General features: G+C 38.2%; 1 protein-coding gene across 1 annotated transcript; it reads left to right on the top strand.

The window, feature by feature from the left end:
* The first annotated feature begins 1,239 nt into the window (after positions 1-1,239).
* On the top strand, positions 1,240-23,863 carry CARNMT1 (carnosine N-methyltransferase 1). Its single transcript, XM_059833594.1, has 8 exons — positions 1,240-1,571; positions 4,353-4,548; positions 5,535-5,698; positions 12,882-13,022; positions 17,821-17,999; positions 19,633-19,746; positions 20,658-20,761; positions 21,096-23,863. Exons 1-8 carry the CDS (start codon positions 1,240-1,242, stop codon positions 21,195-21,197), a joined length of 1,332 nt encoding a protein of 443 aa, XP_059689577.1. The 3' UTR covers positions 21,198-23,863.
* The last annotated feature ends 549 nt before the right edge of the window (positions 23,864-24,412 follow it).

The following is a 24,412-nucleotide window of genomic DNA, read 5'->3' on the forward strand; positions in this document are numbered from 1 at the left end:
GTTGCAGGGAGTAAGAGTAGTGTGAGAGTAAAGAAAAATGGAAAAAATTAAGAGCAAAGTGAGAGTGTTTCCATTAGGAGGCTGATGCTCGTATTTCCACAGAGAGAAGGTCAGTGTGCCAAAAACCTTCTCTCTCCTGTTTGGCTGTTACATTATGCGGTTTACTGAAAGAGTACCACTTCCTGCATGTCTTTAGATGGAAGAGTGATGTAGGACAGTGCTTTTCAGGTTCTCAACCTAGAAGGGGATGGGTGCTTACAAAGGAGGGCCTCTGCGAAGAGCTGCGTGTTCTCAAAGCCAGTTGGAAAGGAGCATGGTGACTTGCTGCAGGACACCTAGAGGGTGTCAGCACCCAGTCAAACAAGTTTTGTCAGGTGGAGGAGGATGTGCTCAATTGTCATCAGGGTGAAAGTGTGGTGTTGTGGGGAGAAATCTAGTATCCAGTGACTGAAGCATTGCTAGACACTGCTTAAATCTCCTTGCTTGTCTCTCCCTGCAGTTGGTCCCCGTGCTTGTTTTCAGGAAGCATAATGCTGCTTCAGTCCAGCACAGAGGTATTTGCAGAGCTCCCTTTATGGCTCCTGCCTCTTGTCAGCACAGCTACCTCACTGCTTATGGCCAGCTGCTGCAGGGGGCTGGACATGTACCTTACCACAACTTGAGCAGCCAACCCGCAGAGGCCTGTGGCCCGCCGAGCGAGAGCTGCGGTCCGTTGATGGCTGAACTGGTACTTTTAATTTGCGTGAGGAGTCGAGAGCAGCTAGGCAGGCATGCATCCTCTTCAGGTACACTGCAAAGGTGCTTCAGTGTCACTGCCACCATCAACCCCAGTGTGCCTTTTCTTACAGGCTGGGACTAGCACTATGCCACCGTGAGTTTTTTGTCCCTCCCTGTGACAGCTAACGCGTGGATGTGGAGTACTTTCCAAGGGCACTGACCTAAACAATTGTCCGGGGGCCTGCCTGTGCCTTACGCTGGGTGGGCTCTATCGTTAACCTGGCCACTCGGCCGGTGCAGAAATGACCCCAGACTCCGCGGCCGCTGCGGCTGTAGGCCCCAGCGAGGTTCGGGCCACCTCCCCGCCTCCACCCACCGCCGGCAGGAGCGCGCCTGCGCCTGCCGCCGCCCTTCTTCTCGCGATACTGCCTGCCCGTCGGGCCACCTCCCTCCGCCCCGCGCCGGAAGTGAGCGAGGGAGCGTGGGCGCCGGGCCCGACTGCTGGCGGCGGCCGTTGCGGGGATGTCGGCCACGTGCGCCGTGTCCCGTAAAGCGCTGCCGCCGCGTCCCCCGGGCGAGAGGGACCCGCCGGCCAAGGCGATGCGCAGGGGGCTGCGGCGGGGCCACGAGGAGGAGCGGGAGCAGCTGCCGTGGCCGGGAGAGAGCGCGGGCGGCGGGGGCGGCGAGCCCGAGGCGGCGCAGGCGGCCTCGCTGAGCGACGAGCGGCGGAGGCGGCAGCCGCAGGAGCCGAGGGCGCTGGCTGCCACGGCGGCCGGGGTGGAGGAGGAGACGGAGGAGGAGCGGCTGGAGCGGGAGCATTTCCGGAGGATCATCAACGCCTTCCGATACTACGGGTAACGAGACCTGCCGCCTTGGGTGTGGGGCCCTGCGAGGGTCCCCGCCCTACCGCCGCGTCCTCCTCTCGCCGACCTGCCACCGCAGGGCTCAGGAGATCGCCGTCCGTCCGTGCGGGCGGCGCTCCGGGCGGCTGGCTCCCAGAGCTCTCCGCTCTTCCGTGCGCGTCGTGGGGCCGCCTCCCTCGGTCTGCGCTCCCTGGGGAGCGCTGTGCCTTTCGCGGGGTGCGGAAGCCCGAATCGGGAAACGACCTCTGCTCCCCCTTCCTTTCTGGATACGCACAGTCACCCCGATGACTTTGTCAGCTAGGAAGGATAAAAGAAGAAAAAAAAAAAAAAACCCAAGCAATCTCAAAGTACGACACGCCTGAAAAGGATGTGAAAGGTCTCTTCTTGTAAGACAGAATGCTTTAAGACGCTCTGGAGTACTCAGAACAATAGTAGCTCCTGCAGGCAGAGAAATGCAAACGATGTTTCGATTATTGGGGAAATTTTTGAAAGACGTGTTGATTTGCACAAGAGATACGACCTGTTGATATGGCTAATGGATGCCATTATGTTATAACTTTAGTTTTCTAGACATTTGTCGAGTCAGAAAAGGGCTTGATGGCCCCCTAGGAAGAAGATGAAGGGGCGGGGGCGGGACCCGACTTTATACCTGAATCCACTGAGTGGAAAAGGAAACAAAAGTTACTCAAGTAGCGGGGTGGGGGGGATTAGCTGAAAAAGTCCAGTGCTCTACAGTATTTTGGTAAACTTGTCTTCTGTTACTCTAGGTTTGGGAAGCAGATTTGGGGTGTAGCTACACCACATATTTGTATACTTCAATTGACAAACCCCCATCACATGAATCATTATTATGTGCTGGACCCTTTTTGTAATGTAATACAAGCATAATTTTTACATGTCAGTGTGGTTCTTGGAAGGAATGGGTGATATTTAGAGTATTTCTTCTGTTTATATCTTGGGTTGTTTTGTTTTCCAGGATGAGTGTTTGAGCAGGAGGTTGGTCTAGATAACACTTCGATGACTCTTCCAAACTGAATTCTCCAATTCAGTTTGGCCATATGAAAGACTTTATGTTAGTTACTACTATTAGTGCAACAGCCAACTGTAATTTACTTATAGCAGTGATGTAATTGTATTCTCAGGCTTTAGAAGCTGGGAACATCTTTCTCAACCACATGCTCAACTGTGACTCTGGGTTGCTTTTGAATACTTCAGTTTGGTTAAACACATGACAAAAGGAGATGACTCAAATTTCCAGTACAGAAATTGAATTAAATTGCCTCTGCTTCAAAGAAATAGCTTCCGATTTAAGTGAAATTACATATCTTGGTAGTTAAAAATAATTTAATTGGAAACATCTGTATGAGTAAGGCAATAACACACTTTCAGATGAGTCCAGATTAAAGTTCTTGTCTTCTGGAGACATATGGACTTCATTCTTTCTGATTTCAGTGAATTATTCATTCTGCTAGAAGGTTGCAATTCAAGATGAAAGGGTGAAGGATTATGGTTTAAAGAATTTTTCTGCCCGAACTTTCAAGAAGATGGTATTAAGCTAAGCTGATGTGCTTTATATAGAGGATCAGTTTATTTTTCTTATTGTTCCTTCTATGTTTTTTGGTTTTAAATATCACTTTAAATCAGTGTAGCTTTTGCAGTCATCATGCCCTTCTCAGTAGCGCATATGTAATGTTGGCGATATTAACTGGTCAAATTTCCAGACTGAGGCTGCAACTAAAATTGCAGCAATTGCACCTTACTCTCTCTGATGGCTAGCTTGAACCTCTGTGCTGCTGTACGCTGACACAAGAGTTTGAGAAACTGCAGTATGACTGGACCTGGTAAAATGATTTGCTGCTGCCAAAAGGGGCAGTATCTCTTGTCCTGGCTTTATGACCTCTCTCTCTGGAGTCCTTATGACTGTCCTCAGCCAACTTGACTTGCTAAACTGACAGAAATCGAATCTAGCAAAATCTATACAGGCCTCTTCAGGGTTAGCAAGTTAAACAAGCTTTGTGGCAGGTCTGGTGAGTGCTAGAACAAGGTGGAGGGCAGAACTGTTCTGGGTGAGGAGAGGAAAGAAAAAAACAAACCTCTTCCTCTTTGCAGTAGGTTCGTCTTTTTTATGGAACTTCTATTTTGGGGAAATGGAAGAGCTGTTTTTAGTTTGGATCAGTCACATGATCAAATTCACAGTACTTATACTTGAGGGGAATATGCTGTTAAAAGAAGGTAGTTGTGTGGCTGCCAGAACTCCGGTATGGTCCAGCTGTGACTTTTAGGGTTCTTTCAGAAGCAATTGATTTTGAGGATCCCTATTCCCATGCTGCATCTCGTTATTTCTGTAGCCAAAGTTTACCACAGCATTCAGCTATTCATTCAATTTAAATTGGATTTGTGAAAACAATCTGGCTGGTTTTGATGGGTTTGGGGGCTGGTTGTTCCTTACATTTTGTAGCTACGTGTAGTAAGGTAGTGATCACCTGTGCTGGAAATGAGTACCTGATGATGAAACTGCAAGAAGAAAACAATGGTCCCTTTAAACTGCAACATGTTAAAAAGAGTGGTAATGTAGAATTAGAGCTTAAAACCAACATTTTGCCTAAAAAATTCTTGAAAACTTGTTCTCTAGGAAGGAGTTAAAAAGTCTGATCACTTTCTGTGTCTAAAGAAATGAGTAATTGTAATTGGAGTAGCTTACAATGAATTATTTATATTTAGTGTGTGTATTGCTTCTAAATATCTAAAGACCTTAAACTTTTTGCTTTTTAGAACGAATATGCATGAACGAGTGAACAGAACAGAGAGGCAGTTTAAATCTCTCCCAGCTAACCAACAGAGTCTTCTTCCTCAATTTCTTCCTCACCTTGACAAGATTCGGAAGTGCATTGATCATAATCAAGAGATACTACAGACCATTGTGAATGACTGCGCTCATATGTTTGAAAATAAAGAATATGGAGAAGACGTATGTTAAAATGGACTTTTTCATACTCCAAAATGAAATTCTGTACGCTTTGGGATTTTCTACATTAGTTTTTCACACCTTTAGGCCTCCAAATTTCTTTCCTTTTGCCTTCTTTATTTTCTCCTTTCTTACTTCCTCTTTGCTTACATTTTCTCACTCTTGGCTTTCACATCTCATAGAGCTGATGTTTAATAAAACTATTTGCTGTTAGTCCTTGTAGTTACACTTACGAAAACTAATTGTGACTCTGGCAAATGACAGTAATCACTTACAGTAAAAAAGCAGTTTTTCACTCCAGAGTTCTAGCTCTACCCTGGTTACATTTTAAAGTTATTTTTTTCAGTTAATTATGTAGAGCATAAATGGTATTGTCTGTCTTACTGTAGGTTATTATAAGTTACGTCATTCTAAATTAGTTAGAATTTTAGATAGGTCAAGTATTTTTAATGTTATAATCTGTAAAAACTTTTTCACTACTTACCTGCTTTTTCAGTGTGGCATCTCTATCAAAAAAAATTGCACTCAGACTTAAAAGACTGGCAGAGGTGGAAACTGAAGTCCTTATTTGGTATCTGCAGGCAAGGTACAGTAATGGGCAGCTCTAATGTGAGCTTCTCAGTGTTGCCTCATCAGTACCTAAAGGGATCCTCTTCTCAGGGTAAGCAGTTCAGCCTCTGCACTAGCTCAGCCCTGGTCCTTTCCTGAATAAGGACTACCAGTTGTGCTTTGCTATGCCATACTCTGTATGGTTTTGCAATGTGGAACTTGGTCTCTTGGGTGCCAAACTGAGACCAGCAAACTCAATTTGTTTAGGATTCTAGGTTGAATTGGAGCCCTGGTCCCAGGAGTGAAAGGCGAGTGCTTTGTCAGCTAAAACTGCCAACAGCCCTTACAGCATGGCTTTTTTCTGTTTATAATTTTTTTTTTAATACTAAAGATACTTCGTTCATTTTCCACTAACTTTTTTTTCCCCCCACTTTAATCAGGGAAGAGGGAAGATTACACCAGCTTCAACATTTGACATGGATAAATTAAAATCCACTTTGAAGCAATTTGTGAGAGACTGGAGCGAAGAGGGAAAGCCTGAGAGAGATTCCTGCTACCAGCCAATCATTAATGAAATTGTAAAGAACTTTCCAAAAGAAAGATGGTAATAGTGTTTTAAGACTTATTTCTGTGTGGACGAATAGTGTTTACTGTTGCACGAATGTAACAAGATTTTTATGGAGTAATGAAAAGCTTGGATTTAAAAATACAGAAATTACTGTGAATGCAGTGGGATTAATTTTTTAATCAAGAAAGTTTTTGTTTCTAATACAAGGTGTTGGAAAAGAGCATAATCATAAACTTCACAAAGGAATACCAGGTAAACCAGGAATAATTTTTTTTTTTCCCTGCAGCTTTATGTAATGGGATATCTGTTAACTTTTCGAGTAAGAGACCTCAGGAGGCTGTGAAGTTAACTCAGTTGTGCTCAGTGAGGTAAAGTTTGCAGGTTAGCAGATTCTTAGAGCGTGTGTGCTGCAGATAAAGGGAAGGACCCTTGTGACAACATCAAGTATGAGTATTGCCCTTCATGGTGGAAGGAGGAAGGAGGGAAGAAGGCTCTTAACCTCTAGCAGTGTTATATTTGCACTAAGAATTTACCCTGCAAATACTTAATTCTAGTCTTGGTTTCAAACAAGTGTTACAAAGCAAGTATTAAAAAAGCTTTTTTGTATGTTTGAGCGTAGCTTTGTAACTGCGTTGGCTTGTTAACACCACCAAAATAGTAATTGGTGAGGGGTTTTTTAGGTAACTTTAAGTAGAAGTATACTGGTAGAATCTCAGAAGATATTACTGCTGTAAGAATTCCATGTGTAATGGTTCTGCCATTTAGTCAGACCAGTCATCGTAAAGTACATTTCAGTTTAAACTTAACACTCTTATAATGGGAAAATTTGTGAACTTTGTACTCATAGATGTAACAGGTCAGAACTTAGGTTTGATACAGCTGGTTGTTGCTGTGGGTTTTATTCTTTCTCAGTAATTGCTAATAATGCACTTGCACCAATTTGAAAATACCTTCCACTAGCTATCTTTTAATTTCATTAGTAAAGACTGTTAGTGGTGGCAGAACATGGACTGCATCTGGTTGGTTGGTTTCTCTTTTGCCTTGGGCTAACTTATCTCAAGGTGGATGCACAACTAAAGATGTTTTATCTGAAGGTGAACTTTCTGCAATGTTTTGAGTGCTAATAGTCCCCTACATAAGATAAAAATGAATTAAATACTACAGGTTATCTGATGTACCTCTGATGTGCAGATCTGTAGGGAAAGTCATAGTTAGGTTTGAAAGTAGTCATTCTAATCTTCAAGGTAACAGTTCACTGTGTGCTAGCTTTTAAAGCATTTTGGTTATGGGAGAGGTAACTTATGTCAAATCTTAACAGATACATGACTGAAGTTGGAAATCTTGACATTTACATTTATCATCAATGAACTCTATTTCAAAACCTCCAGTTGGTATTAGGAAGCAACATGTGGTAACAGATTGGGTGAAACCGAAGTGGATAGCTTTGTGCTTCTTTACCAGGAATTCTGGTGGTGGTTGTTGTCATCAAGCACAATTAATGTGACAGTGCTTCTGTCCCTGTTGTGATGGCTTTGAAGTACCAGTTGTTGTTTTTTTGTCTACAGAAATCTCAAAACATCACTGTATAGATCAAACATCTCTACTACAAGTTTGAGTTTGTCAAATGAAGTGGGGGTTTTAATTTATAAAACGTGTATTACATTACATACCTATTTAGAAGTTTAATATTCGTGATCATTATGGAGCTGTTGTAGCACTTAAGTAAAACCTTTTCTCTGTTCATGTATTGTTCCTTACTATTGTATTTTTACTTACTGTCATCAGTTGGCTCTTTTTCCTGGTGACTGGAGGCGGTTCTACTTAGGTGTACTTACCTCTTTGAGGCAGGAAGCAGAGCCATTCAGAAGGGCCTGTTCTCTTTGTGTATTATCAGACTTTTTTGTCAGTGCCACCTCACCCTTGTGCAAGAAGTAACTTCCCTGGCAGGGCAGGCTGCCTGGTCAGGCTGGTTCCTTTTTTACAATTTTGGAGGGGAGCAATTGTTTCAGTTTGAAGGGATGACAGGGCCTGAACTGACCATAGTGAAGAAGTTATTCTGACTGTTGTGTATAGTGGGTGCAAAGTCTGTCCCTTCCGGAAGGGGCTGGCTGTGGGCGCTAGTGGAGAAGATGTAGACGGAACCTCAGGGTGCAGCTTTGCATTTCTTTAGAGTTCTCTTTTGTAGGACAGTGCTGAAGTCTCCTGAGACGATGAAATGAAAGTGCTGGAGAAACTGTGTATTATTGGCACTGGGTGATGAAAACAGCTTTGCCTAGGTGTATTTTGCATTGAAAAAGATGGAGAAAATAAATATTTTAAATTTAAAACTGTCAGTACGGGTCACCTTTTACTTTTTAATGGCTTCAATTGAATTGTATATTCAGTTTCTAGTTAACATTATTTTTTAACATTAATGATTCCATGCATTGGAATCATGTGAAAAAAGAGTTTAAAGTTTTGAAACTATTCAAGTGTGTTTCACTCCATGCGTGTATATGTTGTGTTGTTGCTGCTCTTTGCAAGATTGGCCTGTATTGGTTCAGTTGGTATGCAAAGAACAGGAAAAGGAGTGAAGTGCTCTATATGCTTGTTCTTCTGGGAAGTGGAAGAGATATAAGCAATGGTTGAAAGCAGCTGTAAATTAGAACAGTCCTGTGAGTAGATGCTGCTGTTACCTTGTGTTTCAGTTCAGTCTTCTGATAAGACTGTCATCTAAAATTAAAATAAAATGGCAAAAGCTGTTTCTGCCTTCTGTTCCTCTTCAGAAATAATTCCTTCTTTCTGCTTAGCACCGTAATGCAGGATCTGTTAGTAGGATAAACAAAGCAGTTTTAAGTGAAGTCCCATGAGATAAGGTCTTCCTGAAGAACTGACAGATTTCCTGCATTATTCATGTTGGAATTTAATTGTGTTTCAGCTCACAGGGTCTCTATATTTTTGTCTACCTTTTGATGAAGCCATTTGAATTTCTTTGATTTCTTGGATCTGAATGAACCATGATGACTGCTTTCTGTAGAAGAGAGTAAAACGTAGATACATTTTTATTTCTTGATGGAATGTGTTCGTTAAAGCATTTTAATAGAGAAACATTAAGTTGAAAATCTAAATAAGCATACTGATATATTATTTTTTTTCTAATTCCCCTTTTCTTTTGTCGTCTTTATTTTCTTTTACTTCTGCTGTTACCCTTCCTACTTATGAGAAAGGCTGTAAAGATCAGCAGCAGCTTGTCAAAAAGGAACCAAAGAAATAGTTAATCTTTTAGTTAATTATCATACCATGGCCAAGAACAGTAGACTTCGTTATTTTCTCCAAAGTTTTTTTCTTATTCATTAACTTGGCCTCTGGAACCACCCGTACCTTGAAATTTAAATCTATCACGCTGTCCAGCAATTGATTGCAGTTTCCAAGGTACTGGCAGGATAGCTCAAAAGAAGTCACTAGTGCTTAGTTTCCTTTTTATTTGAAAAACATAGCTTACTAGTCCTAAGGCCTAACTTGGCTATACTTCTTGCATGCACTCAGTCACATTTATACTGATGATAAAATTTCTGTTTTATACAAATTTTATTTAACTTTATATAAAATACATCTGTCCTTGCAGGTTTTTTAATCTTGTCAAAAATTGTACTTACCCTAAACTTTGTTTTATGCATTAGATTTAAGAGCAAACTATATCTTCAGTGTTAACTGTAGTCCATTGAACACTTTGCAGGTCTTTACATAGAAGTATATAAACGTCATCTGCTAAGTTTGGAGAAGAATTGCTCTTCAAATGATTGTGCTTTTTAGCTACCTCCATGCTTTATTTGAAAAGCAGTTGTCTTTTAAAAAAAAAAATCTCTGAAAATATGATTACAGTAAAATAATGAAAAATACTATATTGAGAATTGGATCTGTTCACTACCTAAATTTACAAACATTACAGAGATAAGACATCAGGAAAGGAGTCCCACAGTGTGATTCTATGCTGATGTTTCCACTGAGGTTCTTATCACTTCTTAGCATTAGATAACATTGAATTGTAGTATTTAGTTTATGAAAATTAGGTTTGTGTTTGATCACACACACTAATTTTTCTTTTGCTGAACTTCAGTTAACCCCTTCAGCACCATCATTTTTTTGTTAAAGCACAATAGGTGTAAAATAAGAAGCCTCTATTTTTATAATGTATAATTTTTCCCTTCAAAAAAGGACACCAAGTTAAAATCTTCATTAGTGACATTAAACTTCTAAAAGCTGAAAATATATCACACTGCAAAATGTAGTACAGTAATGGCATGACAGATTTTAGTTGTTTCTGATATTTCTTCACTATCTTTTTAAGAGAGTGCTGCAGTTTCAGAAGTTGAGCCAACCATTACCAGGCAGCCCTCTTCCCTGCTCTTTGGCCAGCCTCCTCTCACCACACCTGTAAGGTTAATATGCCAATGTTTCTTCCCTGTTGCCCCCAAGTTTGTAATGGGTGTGTGTTGGATACCCATTTATGTTCCTAGCCAATGCTAGATCTGTGTCATAGAAATCCTGCTGCTGCTTGCTAGTTCAAGGCTAGTTTTACTGTGGATAACCTTGGGTTATTATCAGTTATCACAGTTTGAGATTTTTATCAATTGTCTTTGCTGTTGCAGGTCTCTGCTACTGCAGGTTTTTCTAGCCTCCTAAATTATCTCATGACTGTTTAGCCATTAAAAAAGCAGTTTCTGTGCAATTAAAAAATGTAAGGTGTTCTAATGATTAAAAAATTAGCATAGTATAGTGCATTGGAGTGCTCCCATTATCCCTGGTTTCATAGCTTAATTTTTTTGAAATTCATCAACAGTTTATTACTAACAATTCCTTTTAAATCTTGAAAAGCAAAAGGTGTTTAAGCATTTTTTTTGATGGCAGGACACTATCAACAGTCACTACTTGCTATGCAGTAAGTTTGCCACATACCCAACTTCTCTTGATTATAGATTAAAAAAAAAATGCTCTTGAACCATTTTGGAAGGCTAGTCTCAATGTTAATGGACTCAGATTTGGTTATATTGTATTCTGTTAGCTGTGCTCTGTATGCTGAAATGAAGTTGCTGGCCAGCACCAGATCGTAGCAACTGATACAAAATTAAATTGCTAACAAGTTTCCAGACAGACTTCAATGCCTTAATAAAGGTGTAAAGGAAAGTGCAGTTAAAATCAACTGTTTTCTGGGAGAGAATTGGGAAAATTAGTTCAGAGATACAAAAGCTTTCTATTGTGAATAAAAAGATACAAGACAATCACCACCAATTTAAAATCAACTCACTTGCCTGTTAGAGGCTTTATCTTGTTTTAGGATGAATAAAGGTGCAGATTTCAAAATGTGATTACACCTGCATAGATATTAGTTATTAGGTTGTGTTAAGAAAAGTGTTTTTTCTAATCAATGTATGATAATCTTTGAGGTGGTGTAAGACTTTTCAGCCCACTCATTGTAGAATTGTCCACATGGGGGTGCAAAAAATCTGTGTAGACCTAGTCTAAATAGTTCTACACATAGAGAATAGTCATAAATAAAGTTAAATTGTAAGGAAATGAAGAAGTAGATTAGGTTAGAAATACATTTGGAATAACAGTGTACCACTATGAATAGAAAAAAACTGTAAGACTGGGTTTTTTCTAGCTTCTCCCAGAAAGTGGATTTTCTTCCTCCTTCTCCTTCTGGGTCCCTATTTTCAAAAATTTTGTCTTGAGCACGTAGTTTTCCCCTGAATTAATCTTTCTTTTTTCAGTAGGACTTCCTGGCTAGCTTCCTTCTGGCTTTCCTTGTAGAAGAGAGGTAAGGAGAACTGTTGCGTCACAGAAGTGGTCTTAAGTAATAGCAAAGTCTATATGGAATGGAAAAGTATAATGCAATGGAAATGCCAATCAGGAATGAGAAGAACTTTGATTTTCCATTTGGGAGGCTTCACTAATTAGACGATTAAGCCACAAACCAAAAGACACTGTTCAAACTGATTTGTTAGTTTGTGTGGCCTTTAGAAAAGAATAATGCTTGCTTTTGGTTTTGGGTAATAGTTCTCAGAAGTGTACTACTTCTCAGAATTTACATAGTTCCCTCACTCATCTTCATGCTTACGCAGCATGCTGACTCTTGAACCCTTTTTGGCATCCTGCATTTTTGTGTAGTCAAAGGCTTTTGCTTTCTTTCATCATATATTCGGAAGTTCTGATAGTGGCTTCCTTCGTTTAGTTGCATATAAATTGATACGGGTATGTTTTGTCTTTAAAGGTGACATGCAAAAGTCTGAGTGTTCACACTTGTTTTTTTGGTAAATGAAATTACGAAGTCTTGTTCACGACTGGAAACTGAAAAAATACTTCTTTTTAGATGAAGTATCTTCAGTTTGGTGTGGGAGTGTTTCTTGTTTTATGAGTGAAGGTTTGATTGCATTGTGATGGAAGTCTAATGGTTAGAATATGTATATATTGCCTTTTCTGCCTGGAAGATGAGAAAATTTTGAGATTCTTAGTTCTTCTGTTTATTTGCTGAAGTTGGAAGATGGGAGAGGTTTTTCTAGGTATCTCAGTCAACACACACTGCTGGATATCTTCTGGTCATCTTCAATTGATGCCTAGTTACAGGAAGTGAAGTGTTAGAGAGCTGCAATGTACCTTGATTTAGGAAATCTTATGTCGCTTAATGTGCTTGAGTGAAATTGGTGAAGACCATATGTAAAACCCACAGTTGCTGAGAAGGTAACTACTTTAAGGTTTTTACAGTCTGACTTGCTCATCAGCTTATGGAAGTTTTGTTTGCTTTGTGTTTCTGATGTCAAAATATTTGTTTATTTTTCATGTGATGTAACCAAGGAGATTTCTAGAGTATTTACTAGTTATTAGTGCACTTCATAGAAAAATAAATGGTGCTATATGATAATGTTCTTTCTTCAATTCACTTAAGAGATTTTTAGCTTGATAACTGTGAAAGTTTTCAGGGAAAAAAAATTGTTTTGTAATTATTATCTGTATTCTGAATGAGGGTTGTATATGTTCTTTTGAGTAATTTTCTGTGAATTATTTTGACTATACAATTAACCAATCTGATTAGAACTGGCTCAGTTTGTATTTAAGAAGTCATATAGGAGATACAATATAGTATCTAAGTATATGAGGAAAAAAATGTTTGACTGGCCCTCTGTAAGTTTTGTTAAAAGGTATCAGATATGAAGACTTAACTATTATTTTTGTTCTGTTGCAGGGATTTCTCCAAAGTTAATATCCTGGTACCTGGTGCTGGGCTAGGTAGATTGGCGTGGGAAATAGCTATGCTCGGTTATGCTTGCCAAGGAAATGAATGGAGCCTCTTTATGCTCTTTTCTTCTAACTTTGTACTCAACAGGTACATAGCTTATGTTTTACTTGCTGGTTGAAACCTAGGGAGGCAAAATTATAAATGAGGAAAAGCTTGAAAAATAAAACTCACAAGAACAGATTTGTAAGTCTTAACACAGGACACATAACCACTTTTTAGAATGTTTTATGGAAAAAAAAGTCAGTGGGATAAATGGGGGAGGGAAGCACTGTATCTGAGTCATTAAAATTATAGCAGGAAGCATGGCTTTTAAGTTATGAGACTTAAAATCTCTAGATTGTACCACAGATTTTCTGCATAATCTTGAATAGGTTTTATGATTTATTTCATATCTGTTTCTGTAAAATGCACACCTATCTCACCAGTGTCAAATACGGACTAGTTAATATGTGCATGGTACTTAGTGGTGGTGATTAGTAACAGAGGAAACCTGTTAAAATGTTACATTTCATACTAAAATTTTAGGCACTGTTTTGACGTGAAAAAGAACCACCAAAGCACGCTGAACCATTTCTTAAGCAAGTCCTGTCACTGAGTCACAGCTAAAATAATATAGTTAACAGTTCTACTATTATGCTGAGATACTAAATTTGAATGTAGTAAATTTCACTTTATAGATTTAATTTAGAGTGACATTTCTGTACTTGGTATTGTTACTTGCGTTGGAATTTACTTGTTTCATAATGAACTTGTTAGAGAGGAAAGAAGGCAGAAAATGCAACTGTTAAGAAAGAGGGTGGGAAGACTGTGGGTGGGCAAGCATGAAGGAGGTCTGCGGGGGTGTTTTGGTTTTTTGGGGGCGCTGGTACCAAGTTCAAAGAGACAGAATTTGCCAATTCACTCATTCTTCAATGTGAGATGATACACCTTTGCTGAAACTGCCTAAACTATTGGCTTCTATTCTATATAATCATGATGTTTTGGAGCCCTGTTTGTAGGCTGATTGTCCACAGCAGACTGTGGTGATCTTAAATCTGTTACAGCTTACCATTCAAAAACAACAAGGGGAAGACACTGTTTATTATGGATGCTGCATGTCTGCTTAAAACAGTAGTGGTCAGTGTGATGAGAATAGATATTTGCCAGAGGTTTACTTGGTTTTTTATTTACATTACTCTTAAATGACTCTTATCTGGTAATGAAATTGCGTATTACAGTTGAGCTGATCTAATGACTTGCAGCTACTGAGAAGAGGTCACATTTTTCTCATCTTTAGTTATACAGCCCTGCTAGCTCTTAGGCTCTTTGGAACTTCTGCAGTTATTCAAAGTAGCGTGAAAGTGTTCAATTCCCATCTTTTGGGAGCACTGATCAGCTGTCATAGTGGTTGAAATCTGAAAGTTAACTTGATCCATAATTACCTCTGATAACATGGTTTTTGTCTTCTTTAAATAACGTCTTTGACCTATATGTGAAATTCTCCTGAAAATCCATGCTTAGCTTATGACAGTAATAATTCTTAGCATCTAACGCTCATGTGGTATTTCCTATTTATAAAAGATATTTAGCAAAGAGTTGTATATCTCTTAGGCTTGCTAACAGTATTACATTTTAGACAGCAAAATTGAGTGTTGCTCAGCTGCTGTAATCTTCATCTTTGCTGGGCAAGTTATCAGTTACAGATTTCCTTGTTAGTGTGGAAGAGAATACTGCTAACCTTACTCTGAATTTCAGTCAGTTCAGTTGAAGTCCAAGCATTCCTTTCTGCCAGACCTAACTGTGGGCTTGGGATGTCTATCAAGAAGGTTATAGGGACTTTTGGGGTCCTTCATTTTAGTCTTAAGTGGCTGTTGCCACTTAGCCTTCTGAAATGGACATGTTTGTCCTCCTGGAAGAAATGGCAATGATGTAGATAAGCTGAACATACCTGTTAAGGAGGAGTGGTAAGAAAGAAGGATTTTGCAAATTAGTTTTCAACTACAGTCTTATTTTAATTAATTTTTGTTTTCAGTTGATAAAAGCGTGAGTATTTTGCTAACGTGTGCTTACAGTTTGGATATACCTTCTTTCTCTGACCTTGGTTTATTTTTAGGAAGACAAAGTACTATATTGAGTGTCAAGCCAACTACTACAATGACTTAAGTCTTCTATATACAAAGTGGTAACTGCTGATTTTTACGCATGTAAAAAAACTGATTCTCTTAAATTGTGAACTTTTGTTACTGTGGATGAAGTTGCATAGCATGGTGTGTAGAGAGTGCGTCAAGGCGTAACTGTGGTCACTGTAAGTATTTGCAAATAATTAGAGTGCATTATTCCATTGAGGAGGCTCTAATTTGAAAATAAAGTGACCCTGGAGTAGTTAAGCTACAGTGGCTCCAAGGCTGCTGCAGTCCTTGTATGGGAAATTGTGCTTTTTCTTGTATGAGTAAGATTCTTATTGCTGGAGTATTTTTCTAGTGTTTAGATGACTTCTGGATGACAGATGGCAGAGGTGATGATTGGTGATGTACAGACACACTTCATTTCTTACATGTTTTGGAAGAGCAAAAATTGTGAAAAGCATAATCTGTTTTCCTGCTTCTGGAAAGCATACCAAAATTTTCAGGCAGTCTAGAGCCATAGGACACACCTTACTTCCCTTTGACATCTGACAGGAGGGGAAACAACACTAGGGTAGTATCTATGTGGAGGAGGCAGGAGCAGCTGGTTGCTGACTTGCTGTTTCCTGCATCTGGAGATTGAGAGCATGGGGTCGATAGCCTCGGTCCAACAGCCCTTCAGTAGCAGTAGTCCCACTTACGAATATTTGAGAAAGTTCAGCTGAAGTAATGTAAAATCACTTTGTACCCAAGTCAGAGTAAGGTTAGTTTAAAAAAGTTTTAATTACTACCAGTAGGATTCATGCTAGCAATTGACTAATCTTTACTTCCTGGAAAGAAAGTAATTTTAGATAAATCCTGACACTTTGAGAAGGCTGCTTAATTGTATTTGTTGCATGTCCATGAATGCCTCATGCTGAAAGCAGTTAAGCATTTTATCTTTAAATCAGTGGTCAGAAGTAAGATTTGATCTACCCATCTTTTCCAGACTGTGTTTTTCAACTGCATGTTGAACAGTAAATGCCCTGCCCCTATGGAAAAAAGTGAACCACATCACACTTAATTAAAGATGTTAGATTTTCATAACATAAGTTACATCATACATTTTTTCTTGGAAAGATGGAATTGTAAAGGACTGCAGTACTTAGTTTTGAAGTATAAATTACTGAAGCTGGAAAGGGATGTTTTCAAGCTTGAATATGGAGAGGGATTGGTCTTTTATATTAAGTTGGGAATTCCTTTTGGAACTGTTGGAAGGTCTACATGAATATAGTTTGTGCTGGGGGAGAAAAAAAACATACAGGGAGGTATGTGTTCCCTTATAGCTCAGAGAAAAAATCCTTTCTAATCTACTCAGATCTCTTACTTTCTTTACTTTGCTTTTGGGGAAATTTTCATTGTGAAAGAAAAAATGTTCTGAGGATAATGTAAATTGACTGGGAGCATATGGAGAATGCTAGAATGGTTAACACAGAACTTTTTTTGGCCAATGCATTTTTAGTGGGGGTTTTTTTGTTGTGGTGGTGGTGTTTTTTTGGGTTTGGTGGTGTTTTGTTTGTTTCCTTTAGTGGTTTTTTTTCTTTTTTAACCAAAATAGAAATGCCTTTCTTGAAGAAAATGATGCCATGTTATCAGGGCTTTTTCCCTGCTTTTTTTTTCTTTGACTGACTGCATATATCTTATTGATACTTACTTATTTGTTATATATGGACACAGTTGATGAGTGCAGTATACTGCTGCTCAAAAAAGGGTTTTTTTGGTATTTTTTTTTTTACTCATGAAATATAAATATGACATGAAGAAAGTAAAAAAAAAAAAAAAAAAAAAAAAAGTTTTTTCAAAGACTTTACCACAGATGTTTTCTATTCACCAGCCAAGAGAGTGCACTTTCTATAACCTGGTAGATTGCTTGCAGTTTATGAAGTGTTTGATGATACGTGTTTTATGGGACAGATGTCTCCTCTGTTGTCTCTGAAAGAAAGTGGCTTTATTTTTTAATTACAAACTGATTTTACAGGACTGTGGGAAAAGCTGCTTTTTATACTTTAATACTATTTTTTATCATTTTTTAAAATAAGAGTTGACTTAGTTGGTCATGTCAACCCACAAATTTTATTTTACAAGTAATTGCAACACTCCCGATGTTACTAACTTAAAATGGCATCTAGTGCAAAACTACTACGCTTTGCAAAATGCAATTTACTTACCTTTTTGAAATCTAAAAGCGTCCTTTCAGTTAGGATCTGAAAAATGCTTTTGTTCTGCTGTGCTTCAAAACCCCTATGATCACGCTTCAGAAAAGAGAAAAAAGTCTAGAATGAGAACAGATGTTTCCAATAAAATTCATGGAACTAATGTTACTCATTTGCTTTTTTTTTTTAAATTGAAAAAACATGATCCAGAAAAGCTTAGCTTTATTGAATATACTAAATCAGAAATTTCATTACTCTTACAAAAGAATCCTGTGCATTTTCTTTTCAGTGGAGAAGTAAGTTGGGGAAAATGGTAAAAAGTGGGAAAAGAAAATTTAAAAATTAAAGGCAGTTATTGTGTGGTGATAATTTGTGTGTCAGACTAAAATTGGTTTTTTTATTACTTCATAAATATATGGGCACTCTGAAGTGTTACGAACTAGGTAAAAGTCCTTTAGAAAACGTGTAGCTTTTGCAAGATCTTTCACCAACATCCATTGTTTTGTTGATAAAGTCTTTGACTACTATATTTCTATATAATAGATAAGCAGTTTGTTGAAACTGAATTGTGCTGATTTCTGTATTTTGCAGATGCTCTGAAATTAACTCATATAAGCTTTACCCCTGGATTCATCAGTTTAGCAATAACAGAAGATCTGCTGATCAGATACGTCCAATTTATTTCCCTGATGTTGATCCTCACAGTCTTCCTTCTGGTTCAAACTTCTCTATGACAGCAGGGGATTTTCAAGAAATTTATTCCGAGTGCAGTGAGTAAATGCAAACTTCTAGGCTATCCATATAACTATCTTCAGAGTATTTGTTATGGGACAGTTAATGCTTACAAATAGAAGGTATCTGTATCTACAAGCATTAAGCAAAAAGTACTAACTGTAGCAAGATTTTCTTATTCCACATCAGCTTTTCTTTTCTTCTTATTTATAAAAAAAATATGGACACTTCCTTGCTAACAGATCTTTGTTGCAGTAGTCTCTTTTGGAATTAGACAGCATAGTAGCATTATGGAAAGGTTTACTTGATTTAGAAAAGTGGTGTTACAAAGGGAACAATGTAACTAGTCACTTCTCTTTAGTGTAAAAAATAGAAATTGAAGTTTTTTTTTTGTTGATTCATTTCCTGTTGTAAAAGCGAAGCAAACTGTTCCAATAGTAGTAAATTATAAATGAATCAAATATATACTTATTGACTGTCAGTAGTAAATATTTCAGAGTCATATTATGGGTATGATAATAATCAAAGATTGAGACTTCTGTCAGTACAAATAACCTTATTTTTTCTTGTGATATCAGGTTAGTTGTGCTGTCCTCATTGCAGCTATGAAGTAACGTTTTATGACTGACTGTTGAATTAACCCGCGGAAGACTATCTTATTTAGTCCCTACTTTACCAGTTACATATTTAGGATTTGATTAAGGGTGGCACTTATGCAGTTCTTTTACATGTAGTCTAATATTCTAATATATGCCTATTTAGACGTCCCTATTTTTTTCTTACACAGTATTGGATTATCACCTCAGACATCCATTTTCTGTTTCTGCCTTTCAGTCCCTATTAGACCATAGCAATTTTTCACCAGGATTATATAGCTATTGATCTGTCCTTTACTTGTGCAGCTAGACTTCCAGATATTTTCTTGTAGGAACCTACTTGCTTAATTTTCTGAATGTTCTGTCTTACATTAGAACATCTGATAATAGCATAAATTGTGAAACTTTTAATTTTTTTATTTACAGAACTTAAAACTTTTGCAATTTCAAGGATACATGTTTAGAGAAAAACAGGGAGACTCATGCTTTAAAAGGTAGACTTTGAAAGATCCTGCTTGTTAAATTAACTAGTAAAAAACAGCTGGAGAAATAATCAGATACTGAATAAGATGTTTTAAAGCAATGTGATTTGTAAAAGTACACTTCAGTGTAGAGACTTGTATTGTTCTAGATATTAACTAGAGAGGCCCAAAATCACTGAGTATTTTTGCAGTTGTATTTTTAACAGTTCTGGGAATTAAGTTCATAGGACAGGTGAGTAATAGCACACTTGGGCCTTCATTTATATAAAATGTGTTCTAATACTTACATTTTACAGTATAATATAAAGAGATCTCATTTTATATGATGCATAAATAATAAGTATGTATACTATTTTATAGTATGTATGTGTATATACACACACGTATATGTATAGGTCACACAAACCCAAACTTAACTGTTTTAACATAAACCAAAACATTTTAATTACTTGTAAAGGAACTGAAGAGCCTTCAACTGTTGTTAGTTAAAGGTAATGCTGAGTGTGTAAACAAATACTGGGGTTAAATCATGAACTTTTACAGGTGTAGAAACATTGAAACTAATCTCTGTATAATTTGTTCTTTTTACGCAGATACTTGGGACTGCATAGCAACTTGCTTTTTCATAGATACAGCACATAACGTTATTGATTACATTGATACTATATGGAAAATACTAAAGCCTGGAGGAATATGGATAAATGTAGGCAAGTGTGACCAACCTCTCTTCCTGCTAGCCCTGACTTACGTTTGATCACATAACAGGCATCTAGTGCTTGAAAAGAGTTATGGGGATGAATGTGTCTCTGCTGAAAACTCTGTAGAGCTAGAAACATCTAGGGCATGGAAATTATCTCAGATGTGTTCAGAATATGTCCAGATGTTTGCTAGTTACAATCACATCAACACCACATGATTTGCAAATAGAGAAGCAAATCTTCCCAGTGCCAGGTTCTGCATTCATGCATTTGTTACTTGACAAATGTAGTGTCCTGTATTTTTTTTTTTGCTATTTTTCTAAGAAAATAGAACTTGTTCTGTGTATAAATACATCCTTGCATTTTTTTCCTAATCGGTTGTCTAATTTGTGCTGTGCTTCTAAGCAGAAGTTTTAGGAATGAGATTTATGTATGCCTTGGCTCAAAAGACGAGAGACTTAAGTCTGCCATGGTGAAGGAATGGCAGATAAAACTCAGGCGTTAAACATTTTGTATAGCAGAAACTGGTCAGTCACTGGTCAGTCAGTCACGACACCAGCCCTGGCCACTCACAGAATGCAAGCAGAGCTCCTGAGTAGACCACAGCATGTCCTGCCTTCTGTTCTATAGAGACATCAGTGATGCTAGACTGAGGAAGTTTTAAGATACAGAAAACACAAGCTGGTAGGAAATGAGACTTCATTGTTGAATATGCAGCTGAACTAATTTGTTTTCATTTTGCATTGATTCTGAAATTAGTTATAAAAATCATATTCGAGTGATAGAAATATGGTCTTTTGTCTGTATTTGCATATGTGAGTCTCTATATAAGCATTCTTTGCACTTTCAGTATGTGCTTTTGATTTTTAAAACATTTTTGTCTTTTTAATAACCATTTCCATTGCATCTTTGTACTCTAGGTCCTCTCCTTTACCACTTTGAAAACTTGGGAAATGAACTTTCTATAGAATTAAGCTACGAGGATATAAAAAATGTTATACTGCAATATGGATTCCACATAGAGGTAAGAAGATGCTGTAGTTTGCGATGAGTAGTACTGGTATAAACCAGACAAACTCCTTTGAATAAACCTTTACCTTAAATTTAGTTCAACATAATGGCATGTACTAGTAGCTTCTAGGAGAATTAAAGTAACATTATTTACTTATTATTTATTTATTTATGAAAAATTAAAGTACTTGTAAGTGTGTTACGAATTATTTGCTTTCCTCATTTCTTATAAAATGCATAGATGGGCCATGTAATCTAATAAATATGTAGCAATTTCTTTCTTACTAAGAGAAACTTACATAGTTCTTGTAGAGAAGGTGTTTTGAAAACTGCTGCTTTTTTTTCAGGTGGAAAAAGAATCTGTACTGTCGACTTACACTGTGAATGAACTCTCCATGATGAAATACTACTATGAATGCGTGTTGTTTGTGGTGAGAAAACCAGAATAGAAGTGGTCTGAATAGGTTAATCAGAAAAAAAAACATTGGCTTGAAAGCTAGCAATGAGAATAAAATGGACTGGATGATGTCTGGACACAACCTCAAATCAGTGGTGCCTTCTTATTCCTAATGGGTTTTAGATAGTGTCTATTTTCTTAATATCTCTGTTGCTATCCAGACATGTACTATGCCATGCATATTTGTAACATACTTGTGCAAATGGAGGAGGAAGTGTTCACATACACAGTCTTTGTGCTTTGGAATGCATTAAAAATAAAAGCAAAAACGTTTTCTTGAGAATAAAATTTAATGTTTGCCATAACCAGGCTAATTCACTGCATATGCTGCCTCATTTTTCATAGATGTATAATGATTTTCTTTTTCCTGCTTTCTGATGTTAGGAATGCATAGATGTGCTTACTGTGCTAGCTGCGTCACATTTAGAGAAGTGTTTCTAAACATAAATTATGAAGTCTGAAATGGTTGGAAAGTGATAAAATTATTCTTGATAGATACAGTAACCATCAGAACTGTTACAGCATTTTCTGTGCAACTGAAACTAAGTAGACTGTATTACAAATTCTAATCTTGCCTGGATCACTGTTCAGAATTTAATCAAAACACAGAACCTATAGGGAATTTGAAATACTATGTGAAAGCAGAGTACTGAGTGAAGAAAAAGCAGCATGTCACCAGAGAAGCAGTATGTTAACATCAGTTCCGGAGTAACACCTATTTTGATTAAGCTCTTAGTGTTGAAACTGAAATATGTTAAATGCTTTGCCATCTTAAAATACATTGATTTTGAGTCACCTACTTCCTGCTTAAGCCAAAACAGTGAAGCAGTATTTTTTTGTTAAACATAATTAACAAAAAGACAGGTCATAACTTGAGCTCTTTTCTTTTTTTAAATTTTATAACATGGCTGAGTTATCCATGCCATGTGTAGGTAGTGCAACAGAAAAATCCCTGTTTCTCAAAGGGGAGGGGAAAAAAGCTACATGTGAATAATATGTGCTGTAATCTCATCTCTCCCTGAGTCAGCATATGCAGGCCAATTGGTAGACAATTTCCTTGTAACTTCAGGCAGGCGCCTTACCCTTGTGACTTAGTGACTTCTTTGTTTTTTATACTAATGGTTTTTTTCTTGGCAGATGTGGCTTAGGTGAATATTTAATCTACAAATCGTGATACTATACAAGAGACTGAATCTTCTCTCACTTAGAAGTGACAGAAGATGTGCATGAGAAAAACATTAATTAGTAATCACCGTGCTGAGAGGAGGTGTCATGTTAGCCATTTTGTTTTCTTAATATATTGGTTAACTTAAGTACCATTTTCATGCATTTTCAGAAATGTCTTTAAAATGTAAAAACATTATGATAAGGAACCAAGGGGTTTTTCGTATTTGGTCATAATGACACTGGACAATAGCTTGTTTGTTTCCCATTATTTCTAGTCCCTTTTTTCATGGTGATGTCCTAATCACATCTCTTTTATAGATCTGTTACTGGCTTTTGGATTTTTCCCATTAAGGACAGAAATTTGAGCCTTTGTTCCTAAATTGAAAGTCTGCAAGGAGGGAAAACACAAACATTTTTTTGTATAGTTTCAACACCACATAAGAGAGTGTGTGCCTGGGTATGTGGAGTGCTGTGCCCCTTTCTGCTCAGAATCCGTGTTGAGAATAAAGGCTTCTAGTCTACAGAAGTTTTCAATTAAAGCTTTGCTCTTAAACTAGTTTTACTTCAACTGTCTCTTCTTGCTCGAAGTGCACCACCAAGATTTAGCTCCATAAATTAAAAGTCAAAGTTCTGCCCTGCTCCAAGAAAAATGTGTTAAAAGCTGAAACACTGCTGTTGCAACAAGTAGGTTAAAAATAAAAGCCCTTGCACACCTAAAAATAATAGTTTTTAAAAGCTGCTTTAATTCCCTTATTATATGATTTAATTTATTCTTTGAGAGGCTTTGTGATTCTTTGCTTTCGTTCTGATTTTTTTTTCCATAGGTAGAATATGATTAATATTTCACTTGATTTTCAGGCTCCTTGAAATAAGGCAAGGTTAGGTGAATGTCGATTATGTGCATATTAGTACATATATCTGCAATACTGCCCAATTTCTGCCTCCTCCCCAGTCTGTAGTTACACTTGAAATGTGGTGTTCTTGCTTTTCACATGTAGGCAATTGAACTTTTGATTTCTGGTTGAATGTCAGTATCCTTTGTTCTGGTGGTTTTCTTCTTTGCCACCCCACATTGTCACAAGTGCCATTTTTTGTGTTGTTTTTGGAAAGGATGTTTTTATTTACTCATATCAGGTATATAGCGATGTGCTTCTATTTCTAACCTAGAAAATGCCAGTTTTCCTCAATGTTTTCCTTTTAAATTGTAATAGTTGCATTGAGTTGGAAGCAGAATAATCTTGTGAATAAGTTATATGAGTTAGTAGTGGTATACCTGCAGTCCTGTTTGAGTTCTTAAAAGTCATCACTTGTATTTTTATGCACAGGGATAATTGTGTATTATTGAATGTGAGCACATTCTTCTTTTCAGCTGTGTACACAGGGGGGAAAATGCTTAAAGTGTTCACCAGCTGAAGCCAAGACCATTTAATCTAGGTCAGTATTAAGCTGTACGCGGTATCGGGTGTAAAATAAAACGCTGCATAACCTTCAGTGTAGTACTTCCTTCTATGGAGTAAGTTTGACAAATGTAAAGTGTCCTGTATTTTTATTTCTTTGTAGTACATGCTAAAATCAGTTAGAAGGTAAGAATGGGAAGTCTCGTGTCTCTGCATGGACTTCCCCCTTTCAGTGTGTGTTGTGGACTTGGTTTTCCTTGGCTATTAAAGTTCGCAGTACGACGCGATGTTGCTCATGTTTGATTTTATCCGTTGCTGCCAGGTGAGAGTTAGGTTTTGACTGCCTCTTCTCCTCCTGCTTCCACGACCCTTCACTAACCACAGTCGCCCTAGTAATCCCGGGAGCTCCCCGCGGGCCGCCCCCGCGGCGGGGCAGGCGGGTGATCGCGGAAGCCACGCGGCGGCACAGCTGTCCCGGGCGCCGCCGTCGCCTCCTCGCGCTTCGCGGCGGGCACGCGCTCCTCGGCAGCCGCCCCCGCCCCCGTCCCGTCACTCACTGGGGGGCGGGGCCGAGCACCACGCAGCGGCAGTGGGGCTGCTGGCGGCGGCGAGGGGGGCGCGCATGCGCCCTTCCCCGCTTAGC

Source organism: Gavia stellata, chromosome Z (genome assembly GCF_030936135.1).
Source record: "Gavia stellata isolate bGavSte3 chromosome Z, bGavSte3.hap2, whole genome shotgun sequence".
NCBI lineage: Eukaryota > Metazoa > Chordata > Aves > Gaviiformes > Gaviidae > Gavia > Gavia stellata.

Bases quoted from the DNA above. Each gene is read 5' to 3' on its own strand.
- CARNMT1 (XM_059833594.1), top strand. From the start codon at position 1,240: ATGTCGGCCACGTGCGCCGTGTCCCGTAAAGCGCTGCCGCCGCGTCCC. The intron at 18,000-19,632 runs GTGAGTAAATGC...CTTTTTACGCAG, and splicing joins AGAAATTTATTCCGAGTGCA to ATACTTGGGACTGCATAGCA. The intron at 20,762-21,095 runs GTAAGAAGATGC...CTTTTTTTTCAG, and splicing joins AATATGGATTCCACATAGAG to GTGGAAAAAGAATCTGTACT.